The 26,274-nt window shown below is 34.0% G+C and overlaps 3 protein-coding genes across 4 annotated transcripts; 2 read left to right on the plus strand and 1 right to left on the minus strand.

Moving 5' to 3' along the window:
• Nucleotides 1-13,024: 13,024 nt before the first annotated feature.
• On the minus strand, nucleotides 13,025-14,552 carry LOC145099885 (uncharacterized). Its single transcript, XM_079037387.1, has 3 exons — nucleotides 14,034-14,552; nucleotides 13,725-13,956; nucleotides 13,025-13,639 (listed from the first exon to the last, which is right to left on the minus strand). Exons 1-3 carry the CDS (start codon nucleotides 14,550-14,552, stop codon nucleotides 13,143-13,145), a joined length of 1,248 nt encoding a protein of 415 aa, XP_078893513.1. The 3' UTR covers nucleotides 13,025-13,142.
• A 2,168-nt stretch (nucleotides 14,553-16,720) lies between these two features.
• Nucleotides 16,721-20,059, plus strand: LOC145097920 (Pseudouridine synthase family protein). Of its 2 annotated transcripts, XM_079035589.1 has the most exons (10): nucleotides 16,723-17,245; nucleotides 17,444-17,722; nucleotides 17,815-17,870; nucleotides 17,960-18,042; nucleotides 18,221-18,299; nucleotides 18,822-18,932; nucleotides 19,014-19,123; nucleotides 19,274-19,357; nucleotides 19,482-19,519; nucleotides 19,664-20,059. In XM_079035589.1, exons 1-10 carry the CDS (start codon nucleotides 16,810-16,812, stop codon nucleotides 19,732-19,734), a joined length of 1,347 nt encoding a protein of 448 aa, XP_078891715.1. In that variant the 5' UTR covers nucleotides 16,723-16,809; the 3' UTR covers nucleotides 19,735-20,059. The 2 variants fall into 2 exon arrangements, with proteins under 2 accessions (XP_078891714.1, XP_078891715.1); XM_079035588.1 differs by having other exon boundaries at nucleotides 16,721-17,722.
• Nucleotides 20,060-22,391: 2,332 nt separating this feature from the next.
• LOC145097921 (SAGA-associated factor 29 homolog A-like) lies at nucleotides 22,392-25,875 on the plus strand. Its single transcript, XM_079035591.1, has 10 exons — nucleotides 22,392-22,633; nucleotides 23,279-23,452; nucleotides 23,855-23,948; nucleotides 24,028-24,104; nucleotides 24,517-24,626; nucleotides 24,709-24,794; nucleotides 24,941-24,994; nucleotides 25,084-25,234; nucleotides 25,392-25,405; nucleotides 25,494-25,875. Exons 2-10 carry the CDS (start codon nucleotides 23,335-23,337, stop codon nucleotides 25,594-25,596), a joined length of 807 nt encoding a protein of 268 aa, XP_078891717.1. The 5' UTR covers nucleotides 22,392-22,633; nucleotides 23,279-23,334; the 3' UTR covers nucleotides 25,597-25,875.
• Nucleotides 25,876-26,274: the final 399 nt, after the last annotated feature.

Raw genomic sequence — 26,274 nt, forward strand, 5'->3', positions numbered from 1 at the left:
TTGCTAAATTGAAAGAGGCTATGGACAGCGAGATACAATCTATGTATGGCAATCAAGTTTGGAACTTGGTTGGAAATGTACCAGGTCGCAAGACAGTTGGGTGCAAATGGATCTTCAAGAAGAAGACTGACATGGATGGTAATGTACACACTTATAAGGCGCGACTCGTTGCAAAGGGATTTTCTCAAACTCCGTGAGTTGATTATGATGAGACCTTTTCACCAGTAGCGAAGATTAAGTCTATTGGGGTTATGTTAGCCATTGTTGCATTTCATGATTATGAAATATGGCAAATGGATGTCAAAAAACGCTTTCCTTAATGGAAAGTTGGCTGAGGATGTTTACATGAGTTAGCCATAGGGTTTTGTCAATACAAAGTACCCTAATAGAGTGTGTAAGCTTGAGAAATCCATCTATGGATTAAAGCAAACACCTCGTAAATAGAATCTTTGCTTCGATGAGAAGGTCAAAGAGTTTGGATTTTCGAGGAGTGAAGATGAATCTAGTGTGTATGTTAAGGCTAGTGGGAGTATAGTTAGCTTTTTGGTATTATATGTGGACGACATACTACTCATAGGAAATGACATCCCAACTCTATAGGAAGTGAAGTCCTGGCTTGGGAAGTGTTTCGCTATGAAGGACCTTGGAGAATATATCTATATCCTAGGGATAAGTATTTTGAGAGACAGGAGTAAAAGACTAATTGGACTTAGTCAGAGTTGATACTTGGAGAAGGTGCTGAATAGATTCAGCATGCAGAATTCCAAGAAAGGATCGAGTAACGTCATACTGATTAAGACTCAGAGTCCGAGTACAGAGGCTGAGATAACAGAATTGAGTCGAGTTACATATGCTTCCGCTGTAGGCTCGATCGTGTATGATATGACTTGTACTCGTCCTGATGTAGCATTTGCATTGAGCGTGGTCAGCAGATATCAGGGGAACCCAGGCAAGGCTCACTAGACTACGGTAAAGAACATTCTCAAGTACCTGCGGAGGACTAAGGGATGGGTCCTTACCCTCGGTGGGAGTGACGACTTGAGAGTATTGGGGTATAGTGATGCTAGCTTTTAGACTGATAGGGATCATTTCCGCTCTCAGTCAGGTTGGGTCTTTACCTTAAACAGAGGAGCAATTTCTTGGAAAAGTTCCAAGCAGGAGACAGTGGCTGATTCAACTTGTGAATCAGAGTATATAGCTGCAAGCAAGGCAATGAAGGAGGCTATATGGCTAAAGAACTTCATTGGAGACCTTGGAGTTGTACTAGAAATAAAGGAGCCTTTAGAGATTTTCTTTGATAGTGAAAGTGCAGTTGCCTTAGCCAAGGAACCAAGGGATCACGGGAGATCCAAACACATTGACAGAAAATACTATTTCATTAGACATCGAATAGAATAAGGACTCCTCGTGGCAAAGAGGGTATCATCGGATGAGAACCCGGCAGATCCCTTCACGAAGGGACTGGGCAGGGTTAAGCATCTCCAGCGTGTAAGGCACATAGGACTGAAGGATGATATTAGTTTTAGTAGTTAGATAGCTTTGAAATGTGTAAAGTGTAATTGACATTTGATGATGAATAAAAGTTGTATTTATTTATGAGTAAAGTGTTGCTATCATTTGTCAATCGTTTACTATCATTTCATTTTGCATGTTTTGACTTCCAGAATAATTATGTTATGTTATTTCATATTATTCAAATTCTCCATAGTCGGTCATATGTTGGAAGTAGATATGAATTAAGACTGACATGGGTTGTCTTGTAGAGGTATAAGATGTTGGACATAGCAAAGTGGTGATACGACACTCATGAGTGCTCATAAGGTGAGTATTGGATTCAACCCACGCTCACCGATATCACTTCATGGATTTTATCTCGAGTGATTGTGAGACGGTAATATCATATAAGCCTTCAAACCTAGAGATATGAATTGTTGCCTATGAGTTAGTTATACATTGATTGTACGAAAACGCATTGGTAACTCGATGTTATAAAACGTGCCTTTGTGTATGATTCAACAAGTAGTAGAACAAGCATATGAGTCGAAGTTTATCTGTTCCTTCTTGGATTAGAAGCGATAATTGGGCTCCTCGATGATTTTGTGTTGGCCCATGTACCGGGCCCGGTCATAACTAAGTTGATGTGTTCAATTAAGTTCTATGTCAAACAAATCGGAAATCGGGAAACAAACTGCTGGACAATAAGTAAGACATTGTTCCATGTATTTGTCCGGCTGATATCTAGAACAGAGGATTATATAATCACTTATCTTAAATGGCGTATCATCATCATCTCAATTCCGCAAGACCTTGAAAGAGCTACGATTGCTGATCGGTTCCTGAAGTCATTCTTGCAGTTATAGTTATTAGACTTATCCAAGTGGGAGACTATTGGATTAGGTGTATAAGTTCATAACTATTTCTGGAATGTACTTAACCCGATTAGCATGGTCCATTTAGGTTGCATGGCATCATGCATTTGGATAGACTAAAATGAGAGAAAGGACACTTATGGTTTATTAATATATTATAAGTTCTAATATATTAATAATATTATTTAACTAGTATTGATCAAGAATTAATTTGGAATTAATTGAGTGATCAAAAGGATACTAATTAAATATATGGGTTGATTTTGTAGATTCCATTCTTGTATAGTGGGCTAATGATCCATGGTTTATTAAGTTGGGCTAAAACCCATAAGATGTTCCATGGAGGCTCCATGGTGTTTTTGAACCCATGGATCCAAGAAATGAAAAGTCATGTCAATTAGGGTTTACATGGTGTAACCCTAATTATGACACACTATATAACCATCATGTTGTAGACCAAAACTGGCCACTAAGTAAGAAAAGTGAGGGCTAGCCAATTTCTAGAGTGTTTGCATTTCTCTCTAAGTTATTCCAAGTGCTTTGGTGTTGTGTGAGACATTTGAGGCATCATACTTGAGGTGTTAGGCTCACAAGGTTCTCAAGGAATCCAAGCATCTAAAGGTATGTATTTATTACTAAATTTTATGTTTAAAAGTTCCCCATGTATGCTAGATAGGTTATGAACCTTGGAAAAACAAATTTGCATGTATCATAGAAAAACATAGATCCAAGGTTTCTAGGGTTGCATGTACACCATAGGAGTGTTAGAATGTTCAAAACCCTTCAACATCTTGCTTTCTTCTCCCTTGGGTATCAAATCAGCTAGTAACTTCCACCAACTTAATATCCCAGACTTTAACAGAGGAACCGAGAGAGCGGTTTTCTGTCTGTTGTTGCACTCGCAACTTTCAAACATTGTCTCCATTTCGGAGATCCAGTTTATCACTTCCACCGGCGTCGGACTTCCGGATAGACATGGTCGTTTGGATGCCATGAAGTCCTTGTACTTGCATCCTCTCCCATCATTTCCTCCATCCTGGTTGTTTTGTAGAACTAACGGTGGGTTGACTTGACCTATGATCCCACTGAAGTTTCCTCCCTCCGACTGCCCTCCATTCACTTCGGGCTCTTCAACTAGAATGGGTAGTCCTTCATGATCCTGCTGAAGCAGACGACTGGTTTCTTCCATCTGACGATCCAACATTGTTTGAATCATCATTTGTACACCATCCATCGTCATCGGCTTAGGTGCTGCTGCTGCAACAACTACTTGTTCAATTACCGGTGGTTGTGTCACACCCCAAAACCGGAACAACGGAAACGTTCTGGGGTGGATGACGTCATATCAAGTATCACAAAACATGCATTATAGTAATCAAAGTACAACAAAACATTGCATTAATAGTAATAGTTTTACATGGTTACATTACAATACATCAAAGTAATACAGACAAATGTAATAAGTATAGCATGGTACTAAGCTATCTTCATCAACAGCTCCGGGGATGTACCTGTCTAATGCTAACCTGAGAATACAAGTTATTTGAAAAGCGAGTATCAGCATTTTTTTACAAATGCTGGCGAGTTCATAAGTATTTAGTGACGTTTTATTCAAATAACTTCATAAAGTAGTAGTTTAAGTGTTTACTGTGTATTAGAGTTCTTACCAGAAAATCCTATATTTTCTTTAATAAAGCAGCCTTCTACCAAGACTGGTCAGTGTTATGTGGTAAAAAGTCATTTTCCCTAAATTGTTATCATTATCAAAATACTGAATTTGATTATTGAGGAAAGCAAACGACATCAGGGAATAACATATGCCTCAGCAGTGAGGACTGCTGACTAAGGCAAGGAATCATAGACTCCAGGAGAGTATCGAACTAACGACACGCCTGGTTTAGTCTAACAAGTAGAGACTCAGACCCCAGTAGGTACCAAATGAAAGGTACAACTGGTAAGGTCTAAAAAAGTGAAAAACAGACCCCAGACAGTATCAAATGAAAGATACGTCTTGTAAGGCCAAAGCAAAGAAAACAGACCCCAGACAGTATCAAATGAAAGATACGTCTTGTAAGGTCAAAACTGTGTGACTCTGAAAATGAATTACCAGCATACAGTGTAAATTGCCGATGAAATACAGTTACCTTAAAGCCAATGAATTATAAGGTAACCCGGGATACTCGTAACCATACTGACTAGAGTACCAGACGCCCTACAAGCGTCTAAGATATGACATTTGTCACCCGCTGGCTTGGTAGGCCGGGACTGTAGCTAGCAGCTGGGTGCGGGGTTGTCAATCCCGTATAGATCTATACACACAATGTCCGCTCTCCCTACAGGAGATTCTGGTTACCAACTAGACGATGGAGAAGACCGTGTCCTGAAGATGCATCCCAAATAGTGGGTAGAGACTTCCAAATAGTGGGTAGTGTGTAAGTGTTGAACTAGGGGTAGAGACTTCCCAATAGTGGGTTTCTAATGTAAGTGTAGACTAGAGGTAGAGACTTTTAACTGAACTGACTAGAGAATTCCTATATGTCCATACTCATATACATAACATATAACTAATGAATCAAATGACCTTCGGACGGCCATCCGATCCCACCAGACCACATCTCAACGAAGAAAAGGAAATAGGGCGGACGAGCCTTCCTAAGTCTTTCAATCATTACTTATAAGTACCTATATAAGCACAGACATACATCTAACTATGACTGAGTGTGTATCAAGTAGAAGTGATTCTTGTGAAGTAGGAGTATCTAACAAGTGAAGTAGGAGCGGTCGCAAGTGAAGTAGGAGTGTCGAACAAGTATAATCGTATCACGAAGTAGAGACAATAATAAATGAAGTAAGAGCGTCTATCAGGTATAAGCGACTACAAGTATAAGTGAAAGCGTTACTAAGTAGGAGTATAAAATAAGTATAAGCGAAGCAGCAGTATCTAATAAGTAAAAGTATACGTCGTGAAAGGGAAACTTTGATGAAAAACCTTTATATTCGGAGAAAATCACAATTTGTATTATTTTGTAAAATATGTTTGAAAACCTTTGAAAATCTTTCATAAACTAGTTTAGAATGAATTTAGGTAAAACAGTATAAGTAAGAGTCTTGAAACAATTGAAAACCATTATAGTGTCCTACTCGGTAAAACAGTGTACAGTGTCGCAAAATCTTGTGCATGCGGGTTATCATTCACATGTGATTGATATGATAACTGGCATGTTTAACTTGTATCCCCCCCTATAAAACATGTAAAAACATTTAAAAGGTTCATTCAGGGGTATGAACTCACCTGGTGTAAGTAGGTCCGACGAAGGTGCCGTTTGGGCGTTCGGTGTCACGTAAGGACTCGAACACACTCAATGACCTGTTTAACATATGATAACATATGTTCACATACAATTAGTATATTTAATACTAATTAAACAAGTATACGCGCTCAAAGGAGCGGAAAACACTTTGGATAAGTGTTTGGGTGTCCCGGGTAGCGTCTAAAGGTGTGTGTGGCTTAGGAATGGAGTTTACTCTCCAAGAGTAAACTCCCAAAGCTTAGTTTACGGCCCAGGAACATCTCACCATGAGTTTATGGCCGTAAACTCATGGTGAGGGGATCTAGTGTGTTTAAGGCTTCTAGCTTGTTCATGGGATTTTTCTAAGTACATTTCCAAAAAGGCATGAGTGGGTTTAAGGCTTCTAAGGGCATCATATTGGAGTTTACGGCCTAGGGACAACCCCCAAGGGATTTTACGACCGTAAACTCTCATATCATGGATTTAATGAGGTTCTAAGCCCTTAACTCACTTCTAGCATTTTATAGAAATAGTCTAAGGCCATTTGGGGGGCAAAAACCACATTTTTGGCACATTTAGGGGTGTTTACGGCCTTGGTATATACCTGGGCCGTAAACTCCTTTTTCCTTTTCATTTCATTGTGTTTAAATGGTTTAAACCCGAAATGTTAAGCCCCTAATTTATGTATTAAGCCCTAGGGTAGTTTGGGAGTGTTTTTGGGGCTTTTTAACAAGATTTTGAGGTGTTTACGGCCTAAGCTTGTGCTTGGGCCGTAAACTCTCTTTTACCCCCTAAATTGATTGCTTTAATTGATCAAACACTCCTAGGCTAAATCCTTAATTTATTTCCAAGCCATTAGGGACAAGTTTGGGGTCTTTTGGCCTTGATTAAGGGGTTTACAGCCTAAGAAGGAGCTTAGGCCGTAAACTCCATTCTAACAGCTTCTAAGTCCGAATTTTTAGCTATAAATACAAATAAATATGTTTAGAATAGACTAGGGTAAGCGGACTTACAATTTGGAAGCGTTTGGTTGCGGATTTGGGGCGAAAACGGGTCTAGAGAGAGAGTATAGAGAGAGTGTGTAAAAAGTCTCCAATGGACTCCACTCACCTTTATATAGGGTTCCGAGTCGGGGCTCAGTGGAATTTTATCCGATACTGCCGTTAAACGGGGCTTTTGGTCGCACGCGATTTAGTGGTCGTAATAATAAAACTAACTTTTCCAAATAAATGGAATTGTGTGTTGTGTGTTTTTATTTTCTTTTATCACGACTTAACGGCATAATAGGTGTAAACAAATGGAATGTTTATTGAATTGACGACCTCTAATTAACGGAACTTTTATAAACTGGAATATTCCGTTAACGGTAACGGGGAAACGTAACGGAACAAATTGGGTTGTCAAAGGTTGATTCCTGTTTTTGTTGACGTTTCCAACTCCGCTTATTGTTTTTACCATTGTTGATCTATACACCGAATAAGGTGAATTTAGATCTTTATTCATGATAGATATTTTAAATCATTGATATCACTCCGAAATGTTTACATGCTAGTTCTAATACCGTAGTCATACGCTTAGAATCCTAAACACATAAGCCTTCAGATCCGGTTGGCAACAAACCGTAGATCCGAACAAATAACATCATATATGGTAAACATATAACATTTAGCACATAAAAGCATTTTAGGAAACTTTCCTAAAGTAAACTAGTGCTCGTGTCTAAAATATAACAGACACACATCTCACAATCTCCACTTAGCATTCTAAATTTAAGTCTAGAAATCCTAAAAATTTCTAGTTCGCTTAAACTAATGCTCAGATACCAACTATGACATCCCAAATATCATGGCCAGAAAAGACTGGTTTAATTTATGCTTTTAAAATAATTTAAGAGTAATCCTTTGATTAAAAGAGTTGCGGAATTTGTTCCCAAACAAAATATGATAAAATAATATTTACCAAAGCATTTTGTAAAGAAATGTATTTTTCATTATATACCAAAACTCAGGATGTCATGTTCCGATACAAACCAAAAGCATAAATGGCACATTATAAGCCTTACAACAGTTATATACAACTACAGGCCTATAAACAAAATAACTTGATGATTCATCCATCTTATGCCCTCGCGCCACTACCTGTAAAACAACAACTATTACCAGGGACCTAATCTAGGATTTTCATCGGGATGAACATTACTGCAAAGGGGTTTCCTCAACACTAGATGTCCTAAAGGCAACCATGAGGGGGATAGAGTACACTGGTGAACACATCGTTCACAACACCTACAGGTTATGAACCTGCCAACATTCCACTGGACAGTCTAGAAAGAGTCTGTGGTCGTCATCCATACTCCGCTAGATGACTAGATCAACAACAACATCGAGGCCTCTCATCATTTTTATTTTATCACACATCAACTATCTACCCATGCTTTACCCAACATTTTTGTAGATATATATATATATATATACACACACACACACACAATCATACACAATTTAAAACCTGTATAATATATTCATTCAATACTTATTCCAAATAACATATAATATATAAAACACATAGCACATATTTTATAGAGAAATAATTCATATCTATGTGTTAGAAGAAAAAGCAACTACACACTCACTTGATAAGACGATGCTCGGACAACACTACGACTCTTAAAATAATAATCTTTGATGAAACCGAGATATCTTCCAAAAACCGGGCTTCTTGCGGGCAGAGTTTTGACTCGACAACTCTATTTCTCGGGATCTTCGGGGCTTCGGGACTTGCTTCGGTTTTCGGGGTTGATATCGGGGCTTCGGGGGTATTTCCCGCAAAGTAGAAGAAAGAAAAAAGGGGGTGAAGAAGTGGAAATTAGCAAAAAAAATCGGCAGCCCTCGAGTTCTATTTATAGGGTGCTAAGCATCGGATTACGCTGGCCGTACCGCTTTGTCGACCTGTACGCTGGGCGTACCGGGTGGATTGGATCGGATGCGTCACGGCTTCGGACCCAAGGCACTCGAGTGGTGGAGTAGGGCGACGTGCCCCAACCCAGACCATGAACCATGAGTACGCTGGGCGTACTCCACATTTCCAAACTTCTAAACTTCGTATGTTTTGCATACGAGCTCCATTTTTGACGTTCTTTATATCCACGCGTAGTTGAGACTATGCTCTACAACTTTCATTTAGACTCCGTCGGCTAATTTTGAATTTATTTTTATTATATTATTTTTAGTAGGCTGGGATAGGAAAACTCTATTAGAAATTCATAACTTCTTCATCTGACGTCCGTTTTCGTCTGTCTTTTTACCATTGGACTACTATCGACGAGATCTTCGATTATCGTTTAGATTGTTTCGGCTAGAAATCACTCGATCTCATATTTGAACTTTAGGCTGCATACTGCTAAGTCGAAACTTATAAAAATCATAACTTCGTCATACGAAGTCAGATTTAGACGCTCTTTTTATGTATGCTCTCAGTTTAACGTATTCTACAACTTTCATTTAGATCACTAAGGCTAAATGTCGCTCTATCGTAAATTCACTACTTACGTCATACAGTGTTGTATTGGTTATGTCGCGAAACTTCGACAGGTCATAACTTCTTTGTTATAACTCGGATTTCGGCATTCTTTATAATTTCGGAATCCTCGTCACGACCACTACAACTTCCTTCATAGATATCGGGCTTATCTAATATTTTATTATTACGCTTATTCTTGTTCTTAATTCATTTAAATCACACAATCATGCATAAAACACATAATACTCAAATAATGCATTCTTATTATTTCAAAATGAGTTACAAAGTTTAACCTAGACTATTACATCAAACATTAATGCCTAGCCTAGAAACACGGGCGTTACATAACCCCATACTCCTCATTTATGTTGCATATATGTGTTTGACTTTATTAAAAAATAGTCTAATTATAGTGTCAAAAATGATGTGAAGAAATTTTAGCTTTGAATAAAATAAGATCATATTACCCACAAAATGATCATTTTGCAAAGCCTATGAAGATTAAAACAACCATATGAAGGAAAGACTTTACAACCTTTGACGACTTTGGTTCCTTTTGGCAATTAGGAACTTGATGAAGACGACATTAAACTCCAAAGAAGAAGCTCTCTATGATGTATCCACCAAACAAGAATCAAACCACCAAATATGTCTTCACTTGTATATTAGTTGTTCTTAAGACTTATAAGTATATACCAAATATACCTTCAAAAGAGAAGTAACTAAGACCTTAAATTCCATACCACACAAGGGAAAGGATGAGAACGGAGAAGCATAAAGTGCTATCGGGTTTGGGCGGTGAAAGAGGAATAATTATTATGGGAAATCTAATTAGTTTTTGCAACCAAATCTTCTTTATATACATGAAAGCACGGCCTCTTCTTATATGCATGGGATGCAAAGACAAAGACCAATACACAATCTCTTCCATTAGGAAGAGATCTTCGGCCATCACCTCCGAGAAGTGATGATGGTGTGTATTTTACTCCAATTTATTTATTAGCATGTGCACTCTTTAATTATATAAGCTAGTTTATATAAATGGACTTTTATAAATCTAAAAAATTATGCACAACATATAAATCATACTATATGAGTTACTAGTTGTTTTTTCTCTCTTAGAAAATATTATTTCCACAAATGATAAATTCTCAATTAGCTGAAATATTATTTTTATAAAACAATAAATTTTCAATTAAATACAAGTGTTGTTATTTATTAATAATCAAATTACTCTAATAAATAATCAATTAGTAGTAACTTGATATAAGGTGTGAACCTATATGATCATATGTCATTAGCAATATGATTATATAATGACTTTTGGGCATAAAGATCTTTAATATGTTGGTAATCACTTTGACCAAAATCAAGAAAAAGATCAAAATCATGCATACTGAATTGAGTTGGACCTTCTTCAAATTTTACATGGACTAGAGAATCTTCTATGGTTGGAACATGTTGTGCTATGGGCACATAATAAACATCTTATACTTGTTGAGCATTGGTTACTTTGTCTCTAAACTACATTGGGTAATCTAGGAATGGGACTGTCCAAAAGGTACAAGTGATTTGAAAAAAAATCACAGTCAACCATGGACAGAGTGTGGCTGAAAAGACTCCTCTTAATTAATAGATTTAAGTTTAGTTTCGTACTACAAGATCCAACGTCCCTTTTAGGTTTAATCCTAGTAAGTTTAAGGGAGACAACATCCTTCAATTCCTCAATCACAACCTTACATAGGGACATGAAATACATGTGCACTCATGTTTGTCCATGTTCACTTTACACATATAGTTCTCTATGTTTATGTACATACTTAGTGACTTTGAACACATCTTAATCATTTCCTAGATGAAACAATCCATAATATAAGTCTACACCAAAAATTATAAAATGATAATAACTACTCTAATCCTCGCGATACCCTAAACCTATTTTCAAATCAAATCATCAAGTTCATGAGCAAAGAAAAGGTCCATATCTACATAGTATATGTAGGACACACTTTCATCAATGTACTTTCTTTTTGGATACTTCGTAAATATTCCACCATGGTGTATATTTTAAGTGAAATAGTTAGCAAAACCTTGTAAACAAATAAAAATAAAAAATAAATTTGCTATGAGAGATGAAACTAATCCTTTCAGAAATATGTACACATGAAAAAAAATCAAGAACATACCATATCCTTTAGCTAAGTTTGGTGACTGCGTAAGTCTTTCAATACATTTCATATAGTACGTACAATTACACTTAAACCTTAGTTTGAAGAAAAACAATATCGAAATTAGGGTTTTTATTAAACGTTGTTGAGTGGAAAATGTGAATGGACATTTCATATAGTAAGTACAATGCACTTAAACCTTAGGTTGAAGAACAACAATATCAAAATTGGGGTTTTTGTTAAATGTTGATGAGTGGAAAATGCGAATGAAGGTTTCCTAAAAGAGACAAGATCAATGCTAGTTTAGGGAGTGATTACCAAGGTCCCGTTTGATAGACATCTTTCCAGGTCCAAAAAGATCTTCGTGGTTGAATGGACCGGAAAGACTGTTTGATATGCAAAAAAATGGATATTTTCTGGTAAGATATGTCTTTCCCACAAATCTCAAAAACCATATCTTTTTGGCTGAATAAGCTGGAAAACCAATTATGTCCCAAACCCTGTCTATTTCTTTCTTGCATTATTAATTTCTTTTAAATATTTATTTATTTATTTTTTTTATTGAATTATTATATATTAATAAATATTATTTTTAATATATAATATTTATGTATTAATTAATATTATTTTATTGGATTATTAACTTCTTTTAAATAATTCTTGCTTTTTATTATTTCGTTTTAATGGATTAATTATTTTTATTGGATTATTATATATTAAAAAATATTATTTATAAATATATAATATTTATATATTAATAAATATTACTTTATTGGATTATTAATTTCTTTTTGTTAATTTGTTTAATTCATTTTTATTGGATTAGTTCTTATTTTTCTGGACAACACTACCATCATCCTAATATATTTTGAAAATTCATCAATTTCACCACTATTGGACATAAACCGAGTCAAGAATCACATGTTGAGTTACAAAAAATTTTAAAATTGCTAGAATTAATAACGGTGTAACATTAACTTGAAAAAAAACTAAAAACAACTTAATCGACATTCTTTTTGAATTTTTAAATGATTATTGTGTAATTTTGATTTTGTATGATGATTTGTATGTTTTTATAATTATTCAGCTACAATCCATCACAGTATAGAACAACAGGATAATATTGTCGTTTTTCATCATTCAGCACAGTCAATTAGATGTACAATCAAACAACATGGTTTTTTTTTCACTCAGAAAACTTCTCATACAACATTTTTCCAAAGTCCAAACGACACTTTCCCGGACATAAACTATTAAATGGGGCCTAAGTCTCAATCAATAGGTGTTTGAAATTAGAGGATTATTCATATGAAAAAAAAGTTAGATACCTAAACACATACACCATTTATGTAATTTTGTCGTTAAAATAATTTATGTAATTTTTGTATCCAAAATAGTATTTTGGGGGTGTTTGGGATATCTTTTTACCTTCAAAAGTCCTTTTTGCAAAATGACTTTTTGTAAAAGGACTTTTTACAAAAATATGTTTTTAAAAATGTGTTTGGATTAGCTTTTGAGAAGCAAAAGTCAAAAGTTGTTTTTAAAAGGTGTTTGGTTTAACTTTTACATGTAAAATGACTAAAAAGGACATACTTATATATTTACAATTATTTATTAATTTATATATATTATTTTCTACTTAACAATTTTTTTAAACACATATTATAATTTTGTAAACATTTTATTAGAAAATATAAAATATAGATTTCTTTTAAATATTCCTAATTTTTTTATTATACCATTAAAAAATGTTCATACAAATTATAAATAATTCATAAAAAATATCATAGATAATATTACATTCGTCTTCGCAATGTGTTTATATCTTGTGCAATAATATCTCGTATCGCTGCCATATATAAATCATCATCACTCGTGCAACGTGTACTTGGACCTTCTTCGTAAAATTCACTACTAGTATCACCTCGTATGAGATTGTAGGATTCTTGTTGTGCCATATTAAACTCTTCATCAAACCTACCAAGCTTTCTAATATAGTTATGGATCGCCATCGATGCTATTATAATTTTCACTTGGTTCTTATACTTGTAATTAACATGCATGTCTCTTAATAATGTCCACCTAGCTTTCCACTCTCCAAAAGTTCGTTCAATGATATTTCGCAATGATGAGTGGAGATAGTTAAATTTATCTTTCGGTCCATGAGGTTCATGAACAGCAGTCGAGTGTCCACGTCGAAAATCCGGTAAATAATAATGAATATTTGTGCCTTTGTGTGGAGCAAGATACCCTCTAGTATTTGGATATCCGGCATCAACAATGTAATATTTATCTGTAATTAAAACAAACAAATTATTTTTTCCTTTAAAAAAAGTAGTAAAAATATAAAACTTGTGTTCGAAAAAAAATATACTAACCACCTGTTGGATATGGAAAATTAAGATGTGGTCTCTGTAAGACTTCATTGAAAATTCTTGTGTCATGGGCAGTCCCCTCCCAACCGGCCCATATAAATGTAAAACACATGTTAAAATCACAAACAACCATTATATTTTGTGTTGCATATACCTTTCGACCAATGTACTTCGCTTCCTCGTTTTGTGGAACTGATGCTCTAACGTGTGTCCCATCTACAACACCAATGCAATTCTTCAAATACAAAAATATATCATAAATAAATCATTTGTTAAAGTTTGACTACCAAGAAAATGAACATTAGATAATACCTTGAACATTGGATAATATTGAGGGTTACTTAATATATATTCAAGAACATCATCATTATAGTTTGCGTCTGGCTTGATGATGTCGACACTCAGCTTTAGCACGACTTCCAAAACTGTATGGAAATGCCTATGAATTGTTTCCCCCGAATGATTAAAAAACTCTTGCACAAATCTATTGCTACACCCATGAGCCAACGTCATCAAGAATATTCCTATAGATTCCTTAATAGATATATTTCGTGTTTGTTGTAGCCCGTAATTTGTAGCAAGATCTGCGCATAACTGTCTAAAAACCGATACATGCAATCTAAACATCTCATAACACCGTCTAGGATGTCCATTTAGTACTTCATAAATAAACATGTACCCCGTGCGGTCTGAAGTGTGACATGGCATACGTACGTTACGAGCTAGTATTATCCCTTTTAAAGCTAATCCACATAACATTTTAAATTCTCTATCCTCTTCCACCCACCATTCTTCATTATCATTAGAAGAATTAGAGTCATCACTATCCATCCTACATAATACAAATAAAAATATGTCAAACAATAACACATAACATAAAGACAAACAATAACACGTAATATAAAATGTCAAATACATAATGTTAAAGGACAACACATAATGTTAAAACATTAAACATAATACATATTGTCAAAGCATAAAACATAATGTCAAAGCATAACACATATTGCTAAATCATTATTTCATAAGTAACTTAAGGAACCCCATCTTGGTTTCGTCAGTCGTTGGAAACATAAAAGCTTCACGGTTTTGCTTTTTGGTGAACACAAACAATGCTTGTGAAAATTTATTGGACCCTTCACGAAAATCGGGAAACTTGGTAACAATGGCCATGCAATCTGCTATTGTTGGCAAAGGATTATTTTGTGGATAAGTTTGTGTGCTCTTTGTTGATATGGCATCCAATAAAGCATCTATTTTTTTCTTCAAAAACTGAACTTTTACTCTTGGTTGAACGGTTGTTGGAAACAAGCTTAGACCTTTTCTTCTTACTCGAACTACTTTCATGGAAACTAGGAAAAAGAGGCTCAACATCATCTTCTAAATTGATATTATCACTATCTCCTTTGCCCTCCACATTTTCTCCGTTTGGATTGCTATTGTTTTGAAACTGTAATGGAGTCAGAGTCTGATCTCCAACGACAACGGAATCCCGAAACAAAAGAGCATATTTTCATCAAATATGCTCAAATCTGCGTTCCTAAATTTTGCATAATCTTTATTCTCCTGCAAGACAAAAAGATAATGTAAATCAAATATGCCCAATCTATATGCAATATATATATATATATATATATGCAATCATAACTTAAAATAATTACAAAGAATAGTAAATCATACCTTTATTTTCTCCTCCCACCATTCGGCGATGCATCTATTAGGCTTCTCGTCCCACCGAGTCCGGTTTCAAGCCTCATTAATCGGTCATAAAGCTTCAACTCTTTTTTTTTTTTTTTTCATATTCTCCCATTTGTTTGTTAGTTGTTTTTTTTTCAAGAATATAACCTGTTTTGTCCTTCATGTGTTTTTGTATATTCTCCCACCCAACTTTAGTTAAGCGAGTACCGGTTTTATTGCTTTTTCCTACTTCAATTACACATGAATCAACAAACACCATGAAGCTACGATTATCCCATCCGAATTTTGGTTTTTTCATTTTTAAAGATGTTTCACATTCAACAACAGTGGTGAGGTTTTCGTCTATTATTTGTGAATTTCATATCAACATTTAAACAACAAACCAATTTCATTAACCTTCCTAAATGATTTTATCAATTTAAACAATTGCTAATCAATCTTTCATACGATTCATGAACTATAGTTTAATTAAAACAGAAAAATTAGAACAACAATAGAAGAAAACAACACAAACCAGAATAAAGAAATTAGAATAATTTTCACAAATGGTAACCTGTTAACAACACAAGTCGGTCATTGGGAATAAAAAATTTCATCACTTTAATCAATATCATCCATATTTCATGAATTTCACTAATTATTATTCAATAAATCATCAATTTCACAATTGGATCAACTGTTAACAGGGCCCCATCCATGCAAGGAACAAATTGAAGGAACAAATCACATATAATGCTAGGAAAATCGAAATCAAAGGAACAAATCCACACACAATGCAAGGAAAAACGAAGGTTCACAGTTTCTTTGCTAATGAAAATCGAAAATCAAGACAAACAAAACCAAAATCAGAGTTTGCACTTACCTGGTCGGAGAGGGAGAAAGGAGACGCCGACAGAGAAGATCCTCGGCTTGGAGGAGGATCGTCGACAACTTTGGAGGGATCGGCGACTGGAGATCGATGATGAACGACAGCGAGAAGAACGAGGATGAGCGGACAAAACAAGAACGAGAAGAGAAGAACGTATTGATTAGGGTAGTGATAGTTGGGGGTATATTAGTAATTTAAATGTCAAGGGCTTCAAAAGTTCCAAAAAGTCACGGATACGTGACTTTTCCAAATGCTCATTTTTTTTTTTTTTTTTTCTGAAAAGTTGGTTTTAAAAGATTTTTTTTCCTTTCACAAACATCTTTTACCTCATTTTTAACTTTTTGGAATTTTTAACTTTTTTAAAAAAATAAAGTTTTTAAAAAGGCTAAAAATTGTTTGAAAAGATAAAACAATCACCATTTTTTTAGAAATTTCCCTGGCTTCTTCAAGCTAAACACCCCCTAAACCTAAAACCCTCTTTTTCAACCTCTGCATACCCACTGAAAATCAGTTACACAGAAAATGGCGAAATTGTGTTGCATAAGCCGCGCATCATCTCTTATCTTCTTCCTCCCTCGACCCAACTTCACTTTTCGTTCAGCACTATTCTGCAAGCCTTTCATATCACAATCCTTACATTCATATTCCACCACCAAAACTCCATTCCCACTCCAATACGAATTGATAATCACCCGCCCACCTCAAACTACACCCCTCCACCACCCTCGCCGCCGCCGAGCACCAGCGCTCCCGAATTCCAAACCTCCAGATACCGACGTGGGTTTTGATGACTGGGTTGATATGAAATTAACTTCAGAATCAGCACCCTCGTTACCCACATCAAATCAAGATCAAAAGCAACCCGTCTTCTTGAATGATGAGATGGACAAATCTAAAAGGAAGTATTACAACAAGAGACAAAAGAGAATGTATGGTTCGGATTCAGAAGATGATGATGGTAAGCATGAGAATAAGTACATTGAGTTAAATCAAGAAGTTGTTAAGTTACGCACATTGCATAAAAGAGAAGAGGAATTGTATTTCTACGATGCTTTCGCATATCCATGGGAAAAAGATAAGCATTATAAGATGGTGTATCAGTTGGAGAAGAAATTTTTCCCTGATCAATGTTTTGACAAGGCGTTTCTTGAACCAGGTCAATCGAATGAGGAGAAGAAGAAGAAGAGGGTTGCAGTTAAGGGTGTTGGGGAGAAGAAAGATGATAAGGGATTGGTATTCTTTGAGGAGGAGAAAGTGAACAAAGATGTGAAAATGGATATCACAGAGAAGAAAGTTGAGGAGTTCTTCAAGTGTTTGAAGAAAGTCCCCAATGAAGTTGATAACACACTACCCTTCATCTCAGGTCGAAGTTCAGGGCTTCCTCCTAAATGGGATGGTCCAACTGGAGCTGTTCTTTTGGTTAACAAACCTAAAGGTTAACATCAATGTGCTCAGTTGTCGAATTTAAAATGTTCATTAGATTACTACTTTTCATTATAGTTTCTGAAAGATAATCTCACTTTACAGGATGGACTTCATTTACAGTTTGTGGGAAGTTGAGGCGACTTGTCAATGTAAAAAAGGTATCTTTTCTATCGTTTTAGCATTTATAGTGCATGATGCAACTATTATATTTGATTTGATTTTACTTTATAAAAGTTGCTTGTTATAGGTTGGGCATGCGGGGACCCTTGATCCTATGGCAACTGGTTTGCTTATTGTATGTATTGGCAAAGCAACAAAGTTGGTTGATAGGTAACTGTTTTGTTGCTCTTAATAGCTTAGAGGGTGCTTGTATATACGATTAAATTGATTATTCCAACTTGAGTTTTTAGGTAAAAGTGAATTTCTGATTATTTTAGGGTCAAAACACCCCTTTAGTGTTTGTGTTTCAAATCAAACTTTCCACTAAGTAATTAAGTTTCTATGGCAGATTTCAGGGTATGGTTAAAGGTTATAGTGGAGTTCTTCGTTTAGGAGAAGCTACCTCAACCCTTGATGCTGACTCACCGGTGTGTGTATTCTTTAAAAATTGAAGTTGTTGATTCTTGTTTTAGGGGTGCTGTTTCTTTTTTACTTAATCCAGAAAGAATGACTTAATTGGGTTAAGCCAAAAAACCTGGCTTCATGTATTTTGACACTAACTCTTTACCTATTTGCCTTGTTATTTTTCCTCTCAACTTCTCCCACATTAAAATTGATGAATGCTGTGAAATTAGTTTTTTGGAGTGTAAGGGTAAAATGGTCATTTCGTCTCATTCAGATGGTTTATTCAGTCTAGAAAAGAGACAGACCTTATGCCTACAACATTTTATCTAGACAGACATTAATGCCTATTCGGCCACTCTATCTATACAAGAAGTAATGGAAAGAAAAAAAACAGACCCTAATTTGATTATACATACACACAAATTCTAGATCTAAAAGACTGAAATGTCCTTTGCAAAATTTGTTCTTTTTTGGGGGCAATGCATGGAAACAAAGTTTAAGGGCATGTTTGTCCTTTATTTTACCATTATTTTTGTATTCTTTAGGTGATACAACGTGAGCCATGGGAGCACATAAAGGATGATGATATAAAGAAAAGTGCAGCATCATTTTGTGGGGAAATATGGCAAGTCCCTCCAATGTTTTCAGCCATCAAAGTAAGTTATGCTGATGTATGTAGCAAAATGGTAAATATATTAGTATATATAAGTTATAATTTGATTTCATGTGTTAAATAGGTTGGAGGTGAGAGGTTATATGAGAAAGCAAGAAGAGGAGAAAGCATTGAACTTTCACCAAGAAGAATATCAATTTTCCAGTTTGATGTTGAACGAAGTCTAGAAGATAGGTTAGTCAAACGGGTCAAATTATTGGGCGTTGGGTTGACTAATAAATATATATATATATATATATATATATATATATATATATATATATATATATATATATATATATATATATATATATATAAACATAACCACAAGATTTTGTTTTGCAGACAAAATGTGATTTTTAGGGTGACATGTTCAAAAGGGACATATATTCGATCCCTATGTGCAGATTTTGCAAAGGCTCTCAACAGGTAGAATAAAAAAAATTAATAATCATAATTCATAACCTTAGAATGTGCATTGCTACATTAAATAAATGGTTACAATTAGATTAAGTTGATGTGTAATGATTTTATTTTTCTTTTGTTGTTGCAGTTGTGCTCATATGACTGCTCTACGAAGAGATTCCATTGGTAAGACATATTAAATTCTACTTATTTGACTTAAAATATAACCCAAAATTAACATTTTATAAGTAAATGGATTGAAATTGCCATGTTTCTTTTGGAAAGTTAACTTGAAGATGATGATGTTATTATCAACGTTATTTTTTTCAGGGGAATATTCGGTAGATGATGCCTGGGATTTTGAGGAGTTAGAGAAAGAAATTCCCAAAAATTATATGTAGATTTTGTATGATTATTCTTGGTAGTTAAGTTTCTTGTAATCTATGTCATGTGTTTGGTTGTCAGAAAAATGGAATGGAATTCAACTCTATTCCTTTGATATTTAACAAGAGAATGAATGGAATTCAGTTTCTTCTGAACCTCGGGAATGGACAAATCCTTGAAGGATATCTGAAAGAAGTCGAAGAAATTGAACTCCATATATTTGGCAACATATATGCTATAGGATGGAATCTTGAATTCCAATATCAGTTCATGTGGTTTCTGTTGTAATTTATGAACCAAACACACCCTATCAGACTAGTTTTGTTTTGGTTTCTGTTGTAATTTAAACTTATTTATTATTTAATAATAACGTAACTCATAAAATGATTAAAAAAACATTCTTATATATTCATGAACTAGTTGTGAAACCCGTATATTATACGGGTTAATTAAAACATAATGTTAAACAGGAGCGATTAAATGAATAGTTTATTTGAATTTGAAATATGAAATAAGTGAAAATTATGAAAAAAAAACATGCAAAAAATAAATAAATTAAAATTATGTGTTTAATTGTTAGATCCGTGTACTAAACGATTTATTATAATAAAATGTTAAATACAAATGTTTAAAGTGTAAATTTATTTGAAATTGAAATTGAAATTTCAAATTTGAAATTAATAGTTATTATAGTAGGTTTAATTTATGGAAACTAAATTAATGATATAATGGAAAATGAATATATTTCAAAATTATGACAAAATGACATGTGGCCAAATAAATGAGAGAATGACAAGTGGCATAACATTTTCATTTATTAGGATAGATTATTTAAATTTAACATACAATAGTTTATTGTCTTGACTTGTAATAGTATTTTTTTTTCACAAAAAGTTATCTATCAATAAATCTTTAAAAAAACTATCTATAGTTACAAGTTTACAAATATATTTTTGCAAAAAAAAATTATATAGTATAACTTTTTTTAAACTCAGACCATCTACATGATAAAGGTGGTCACCAACCGACTTTGATTAGTATCAAAGGTTTTCTAGATCGGGATCTTAGGTAGAATCGGTTTTGAGTTTGCAAGATCGAGATCCTAAGATCCTATAAAATAAAACATAATTTTAACTGATTATTTTAAAATATAAAAAACATCTCAAACATTCGGTTTTCTGTTCAAAAACTTCAAAACTTTAGTCACAACACAAAATGATAAACAATAAATTGGTAAAAGATCAAAGACATAAATTGGTAAATTCATTTTTTTTATTTGCAAAAAAAAAAATCAAGGAAAGGTGGGATCATATCGGATCCCGATCCTACGATCTTACTTGCGATCCTACCCCAAATACGATCCGTATACGGTCCAGATCGTTTTTCATACGTAGGGTTATAAGATTGTAAGATTGTACGATCTTATGATCAAGATCGTGATTTTGACAACCTTGACACTACCCATTAATGAATTGTGCTTATGGATAAATGAAAATCCATAAAAAGCCATATTTTTCAAAATGGATAAACGTTCAATGAATTGTAGGTAAGTAGACCCTTTGTTCCATTTCTTTTTATACTACCAATGGAGGCCTTAGTGCCTTACACGTGGTTATTAAAAGATATTGTGATTTGGGTACATATCGTGACACCCAAACGCCAAATAACAACTCTTGTTCTCACACCTATTTTATGCATACGATGTTATTTTTTAGGTAAGTTGATATCATCAAATATCCATAACCTTTGTGGGAATCTTAAGATGCTTTAAATTGAAATCCGACCTAAAAGTAAGCTTCTAAAAAGTAAAGAATCAATATTGGTATGGACCTATCTAATATTTTCGAAAGGACTACCATTTTACATTTTCAACCCACCTCCTTCCCTTTTATAAAACTAGGATTTCCCGTGGGTGCAAACATGTTGCTAAACAAAATTGGAAACTGGTGATTGACAAACTTCAATCAAGGCCATATCTTTGAAGGCGAAACCATTATCTTTTGGTGGTGGACTTAGCCTAATTAAAGTGTATAAAAAAACTTTAGTGACTAAATATATATACGAGACAACATTCATTACCCTTTTAGGGTGTAGGGGTCAATTCACTCCTAACCCTTTTGCCATATAGACGTTGCATCAATTTTTTCTCTCCTATATTTTCTATATTTTCCAACCAATAACATAAGTAATCCATCTTTCTGAACCCTTCATACCGACTACTAGTGTACAAGTACTAAAACATACGGAGGTACAACTTCTAAAGTATACATTGAGAAAGAAAGAGAGCAAGTTCAAACTTTGGTAAACCAGTGGAACCCGCAATAGTTTTGAACCCTCCCTCCAAGGAATCGTGAGCATGAAGGTCCTTGCAGTACCTTTGGAACTGCTCCCTACCTTTCCACCCACACCGTGCACCCTTATAAGTTACATGTCATTAAGCATAATTATTTATCTTGTAAATAAATTTCTTAACTCTTAAGAGTGTTTAAAAAAAATTATGAAATTTTTAATGAAGACATTATGAAACAATTTAAGATAAAATATTTGGTAAGATCAATTTTATAACATAGTTTTTAAAATTGTGACGGATATTAAAATGATATTTTGTGACAAGTCCCCTCTTACTTTAATTTTAATGAATAAATACAATTAAACACCGATAATCTCATATTCTTTACCAAAACCCATTCCAAGTTATGAGGAAAAGGGGAATTATGAAGTAAATTCGTTTGAAAAAGGGATTTGGGTTTTTGTGTCTTCTTTGACTCTCGTCTCCCTCCCCCGCGAAACGTCTCAATTTCTGTAAGTCGTCGTCGATCTTTTTTGAAGAAAGAATTCTTTCCGCTAAGATCCACTTGCATTTCTTCGAAAAGTTGAAGAATTGTTCACGAAAGCAGATGATTCTATCTACGACACGTGAGTGTGCTGTACTCTTTCTATATATATTCATGTGTATTTGCACATCCACATCCTTACACTTGCTGATCGTATATTTGTTTCCGAAGGATTGATATTTTTATATCAGGAGGATCAATTATATGTAATAGGCATGTTGATCATGTGATTTGTGTACGATAATGTCATTATCGATGAAATTACTATGTATTACTATCCTGAGTTTGTTGCTTGATTTAGGGTTGTTTTTTGTTGAAGAGAATGTGAAAAGTAATGCTTTTATTATATGATTGGACGTAAGTTAGGGTTTCAGCTTATGGATATAAATGAAGTTAGGGTTCTTATTTGCTCTTATTGATGTTGCTACTTCTAATGACTTTAAGCACTATAGGGTTCTTATTTGCTCAATGTTTTTTAATAGTTGACTCTTTTATGACGACTTCAATCGTGGATCTTATTCGCCATTTGTCAATCATGCTAACTGAAATGGGCCAAAAATATTTAATTGGCCCCAAATTTTATTTTCCAACTATTATTATAACAACTCTCTTTCCTTTTTCACTGTAATCCCTTAGGAACCTAAAATTCCCCCCTTTACTATGATTCGATCAAATAAATTACCTTTTCATGAATTTCATAACCATCAATTTTTTCAACCCAATTTAGGATCTTGAAAAGAAAGGGATCAGTGATTTGTTGAAGTTGGAGGAGAAATACCAAAAATGTCCTCGCCAGATGTTGCAGGAATGTTAGATCAATCAAAGGAGCTTGATCGTTTAAGGAAAGACCAAGAGGAAATACTAATTGAGATCAACAAGCTTCACAAAAAGCTACAATCAAGTGAGTCTCACTCTCATCTCATGTTAGTGTATTCTGTGAGGGAATTCAAGATTTTGGGGGAAATAAAATTATTCTTCATTTCTAATTAGGTTCACTAGGGTTTTGATATCTATGATTACATAGTAACCATTGTTTACTTTAAGTAAGTTACTTTAACGATGTTGTATGAATTTACCCAAAATATATACTATTCGATTTTGAGGTGTTAAGAAATTATTAGGTTTCCTAATCTAGGGGAACGCTTAACTTAGGTTTCGAATTTTAATTCTTTAAGATGCACAAATCTGGATTCTAAAGTGTTATAAATAAGATCCGATTTCAAAAACCAATTAAGACATCTAAAGCTTAAACATTTAATTCAGCACTAATTTCTGTTGTTGATGAAATAATATAATTATGCAGCTCCTGAGGTGGTTGAGAAGCCTGGTGATAATTCACTTTCAAGGCTTAAGATGCTTTACATTCAAGCAAAAGAACTTTCAGAAAGTGAAGTGGCGTATGTCTATTTCATTTCTCTAAATTACAATCAATCTTTTTTATTTTTTAAAAATTTTTCTATGTATTATTATGTGCAGTGTTTCGACTCAGTTGTTAGTTCAGTTGGATGCTCTGATACCTTCTGGCCCCCCTGGGCAACAAAGAAGAAGGATGGGTGGGTTTATAATCCTTATTGCTATTTTGGGCTGGAGTTAAATGCAATAAAATATCAATGCACTCTTTTGATTGATTTGTTTATTATAACATCTTTTTACTTTCATTTCTTCCATTTTTACTTTGAAAAATCTAACCCAATTAGGTGAATGTCATCCAGATACCAAGCATTTCTCATTGCTTTAATTGTATAGATTTTCAAAGTATAATGTCATTCAGTAGATTTTTCAAAGTAAATCTTTTAATAAGAAAAAAAAAATTGAAAGTAGGATATGCTAGAATAAACAAATAAATGAAAATACATTGCTATTTATTGCATTTAGCTGATTTGGTTATATTACTTATTATATCTGATAATGCAAGAATAAAGAAATAAACGGAAGTATTTAATTTTATAATTTGTTATATTGCAGAAGGTAATGAACAAAAGAAGAAAAGACTGAAAGCTGATCCAGATGTCCCAAGGCTTTCTCCTTCTCTTCGTAATCACCTTGAACACCTTGCAAGCTTGAAGGGGGAACAAGTATTATGCCCAACAAAATACCAATTTATTTCTTTTTAAAAGAATTTTTTTTTTTCTGAAAGTCAAATGTAACTTTTGCCAGGTGGCTGCTAGGGTCACACAAGAGGATGCTGACAAGGATGAGTGGTTTATTGTTAAAGTAATTCACTTTGATAGGGAAACAAGAGAGTAAGTACACTTAATTGTATGCAATCTTTATAATTCATTGTAGCTTATCTTATTTATGTTGAAAGACTTGAGGACATATTTGTCATTTCATTTTTTGTGTCTTTTATATTTTGCTTTTTATTTGATTAGTTACTTTATTTATGCAGGTTTGAAGTTCTTGATGAAGAACCAGGTGATGATGAAGAGCCAGCTGGTCAGAGGTATACTTGAATTTGTTTTACTTTTAAAAAATAATATCAAGTTTGGAATTAAAAAATAATATGAAAATGTTTTTATTTTATTTTATTAGGAAGTATAAACTGCCTATGTCACATATTATACCATTCCCTAAGAGAAACGATCCATCCACCGCTCAAGACTTTCCACCTGGCAAACACGTATTGGCTGTTTACCCTGGAACCACCGCGCTTTACAAAGCAACCGTCGTCAATACCCGCAAGGTATTATTTATTTATTTTTATATATATATATATATATATATATATATATATATATATATATATATATATATATATATATATATATATTCTTTATGCCAATAACACATTTATGCCTTGTTGTTTGTGGGTGCAACTGCAATGTGAAAACCTACAACAGAGGAAAACAGACGAGTAAGTTTTAGATTTTGTTATTGTTATTATTATTATGTTTACTTGGTATAAAAAATGATTAAAATATTGGTGGGTTTTTAATTGGTAGTTATGTTTTGGAGTTTGATGATGATGAGGAAGATGGATCTTTGCCTCAGAGGCATGTGCCATTTCATAAGGTTGTTACTCTTCCTGAAGGCCATCGCCAATGAGAGTGTGATTATCAACAACACATAAAACTTCTCATCATGAACCTACTTTAAGGTTAAAATTCAACTTTTTTTTTCTTCTTCTGGTGTGTTTTGTAATATAACTATTTATATTTGGATTTTTTTAGTTGGTAAGTTAGAGTGAAATAGCATGTATGTAAAGTGAGAAACTCATCAATCAATCTAGACATCACTAGGCCCCCTTTGGTACACAATATATAATTACTGTGTTTGACTGGTTGCATTGGATTTGAAACTTGAAACACACTTTCTTTATGTTCATATTTTTTTTTATTTATCAAAGTAAAAGAAAATGCCCAAGTTTGTATTAGGTTTGGTTGTTGGGTTAGTGGTCCAGTTTTGGTCATTTAGTACGTATGTAGGTCTTCTTTTTCTGATTATGCATTGCAAAATTGCACATGCTCTTTTTGGTGGATTAGAACACAACGTTGCCATACTAAACTATAAAACCAAATCGAATGGAATGAGTTTGTTGGGTGTGTTTCCAATTCCAAATAAAGTGCTTAATGACTACAAACAAAATCCGTTGAAACTTCATTTTAGTGCACATCACATGCTTCCACTTGAAAAGAAAATTCAAGACCAACCATTTTGTGCTTTATGAATTATGATGACAAAACAAATCCAACAATATCCTCATTCTATTTTAACATGTTATAC

Source organism: Lactuca serriola, chromosome 4 (genome assembly GCF_051521515.1).
Source record: "Lactuca serriola cultivar US96UC23 chromosome 4, Lser_US96UC23_V15, whole genome shotgun sequence".
Lineage (NCBI taxonomy): Eukaryota > Viridiplantae > Streptophyta > Magnoliopsida > Asterales > Asteraceae > Lactuca > Lactuca serriola.

Bases quoted from the DNA above. Each gene is read 5' to 3' on its own strand.
- LOC145099885 (XM_079037387.1), bottom strand. From the start codon at position 14,552: ATGGATAGTGATGACTCTAATTCTTCTAATGATAATGAAGAATGGTGG. The intron at 13,957-14,033 runs GTATTATCTAAT...TTGTATTTGAAG, and splicing joins AATATTATCCAATGTTCAAG to AATTGCATTGGTGTTGTAGA. The intron at 13,640-13,724 runs GTTAGTATATTT...TTTTAATTACAG, and splicing joins TTTTCCATATCCAACAGGTG to ATAAATATTACATTGTTGAT.
- LOC145097920 (XM_079035588.1), top strand. From the start codon at position 16,810: ATGGCGAAATTGTGTTGCATAAGCCGCGCATCATCTCTTATCTTCTTC. The intron at 17,871-17,959 runs GTATCTTTTCTA...TGCTTGTTATAG, and splicing joins GACTTGTCAATGTAAAAAAG to GTTGGGCATGCGGGGACCCT. The intron at 18,933-19,013 runs GTAAGTTATGCT...TGTGTTAAATAG, and splicing joins CAATGTTTTCAGCCATCAAA to GTTGGAGGTGAGAGGTTATA.
- LOC145097921 (XM_079035591.1), top strand. From the start codon at position 23,335: ATGTCCTCGCCAGATGTTGCAGGAATGTTAGATCAATCAAAGGAGCTT. The intron at 23,453-23,854 runs GTGAGTCTCACT...ATAATTATGCAG, and splicing joins TCACAAAAAGCTACAATCAA to CTCCTGAGGTGGTTGAGAAG. The intron at 24,795-24,940 runs GTAAGTACACTT...TTATTTATGCAG, and splicing joins TTTGATAGGGAAACAAGAGA to GTTTGAAGTTCTTGATGAAG.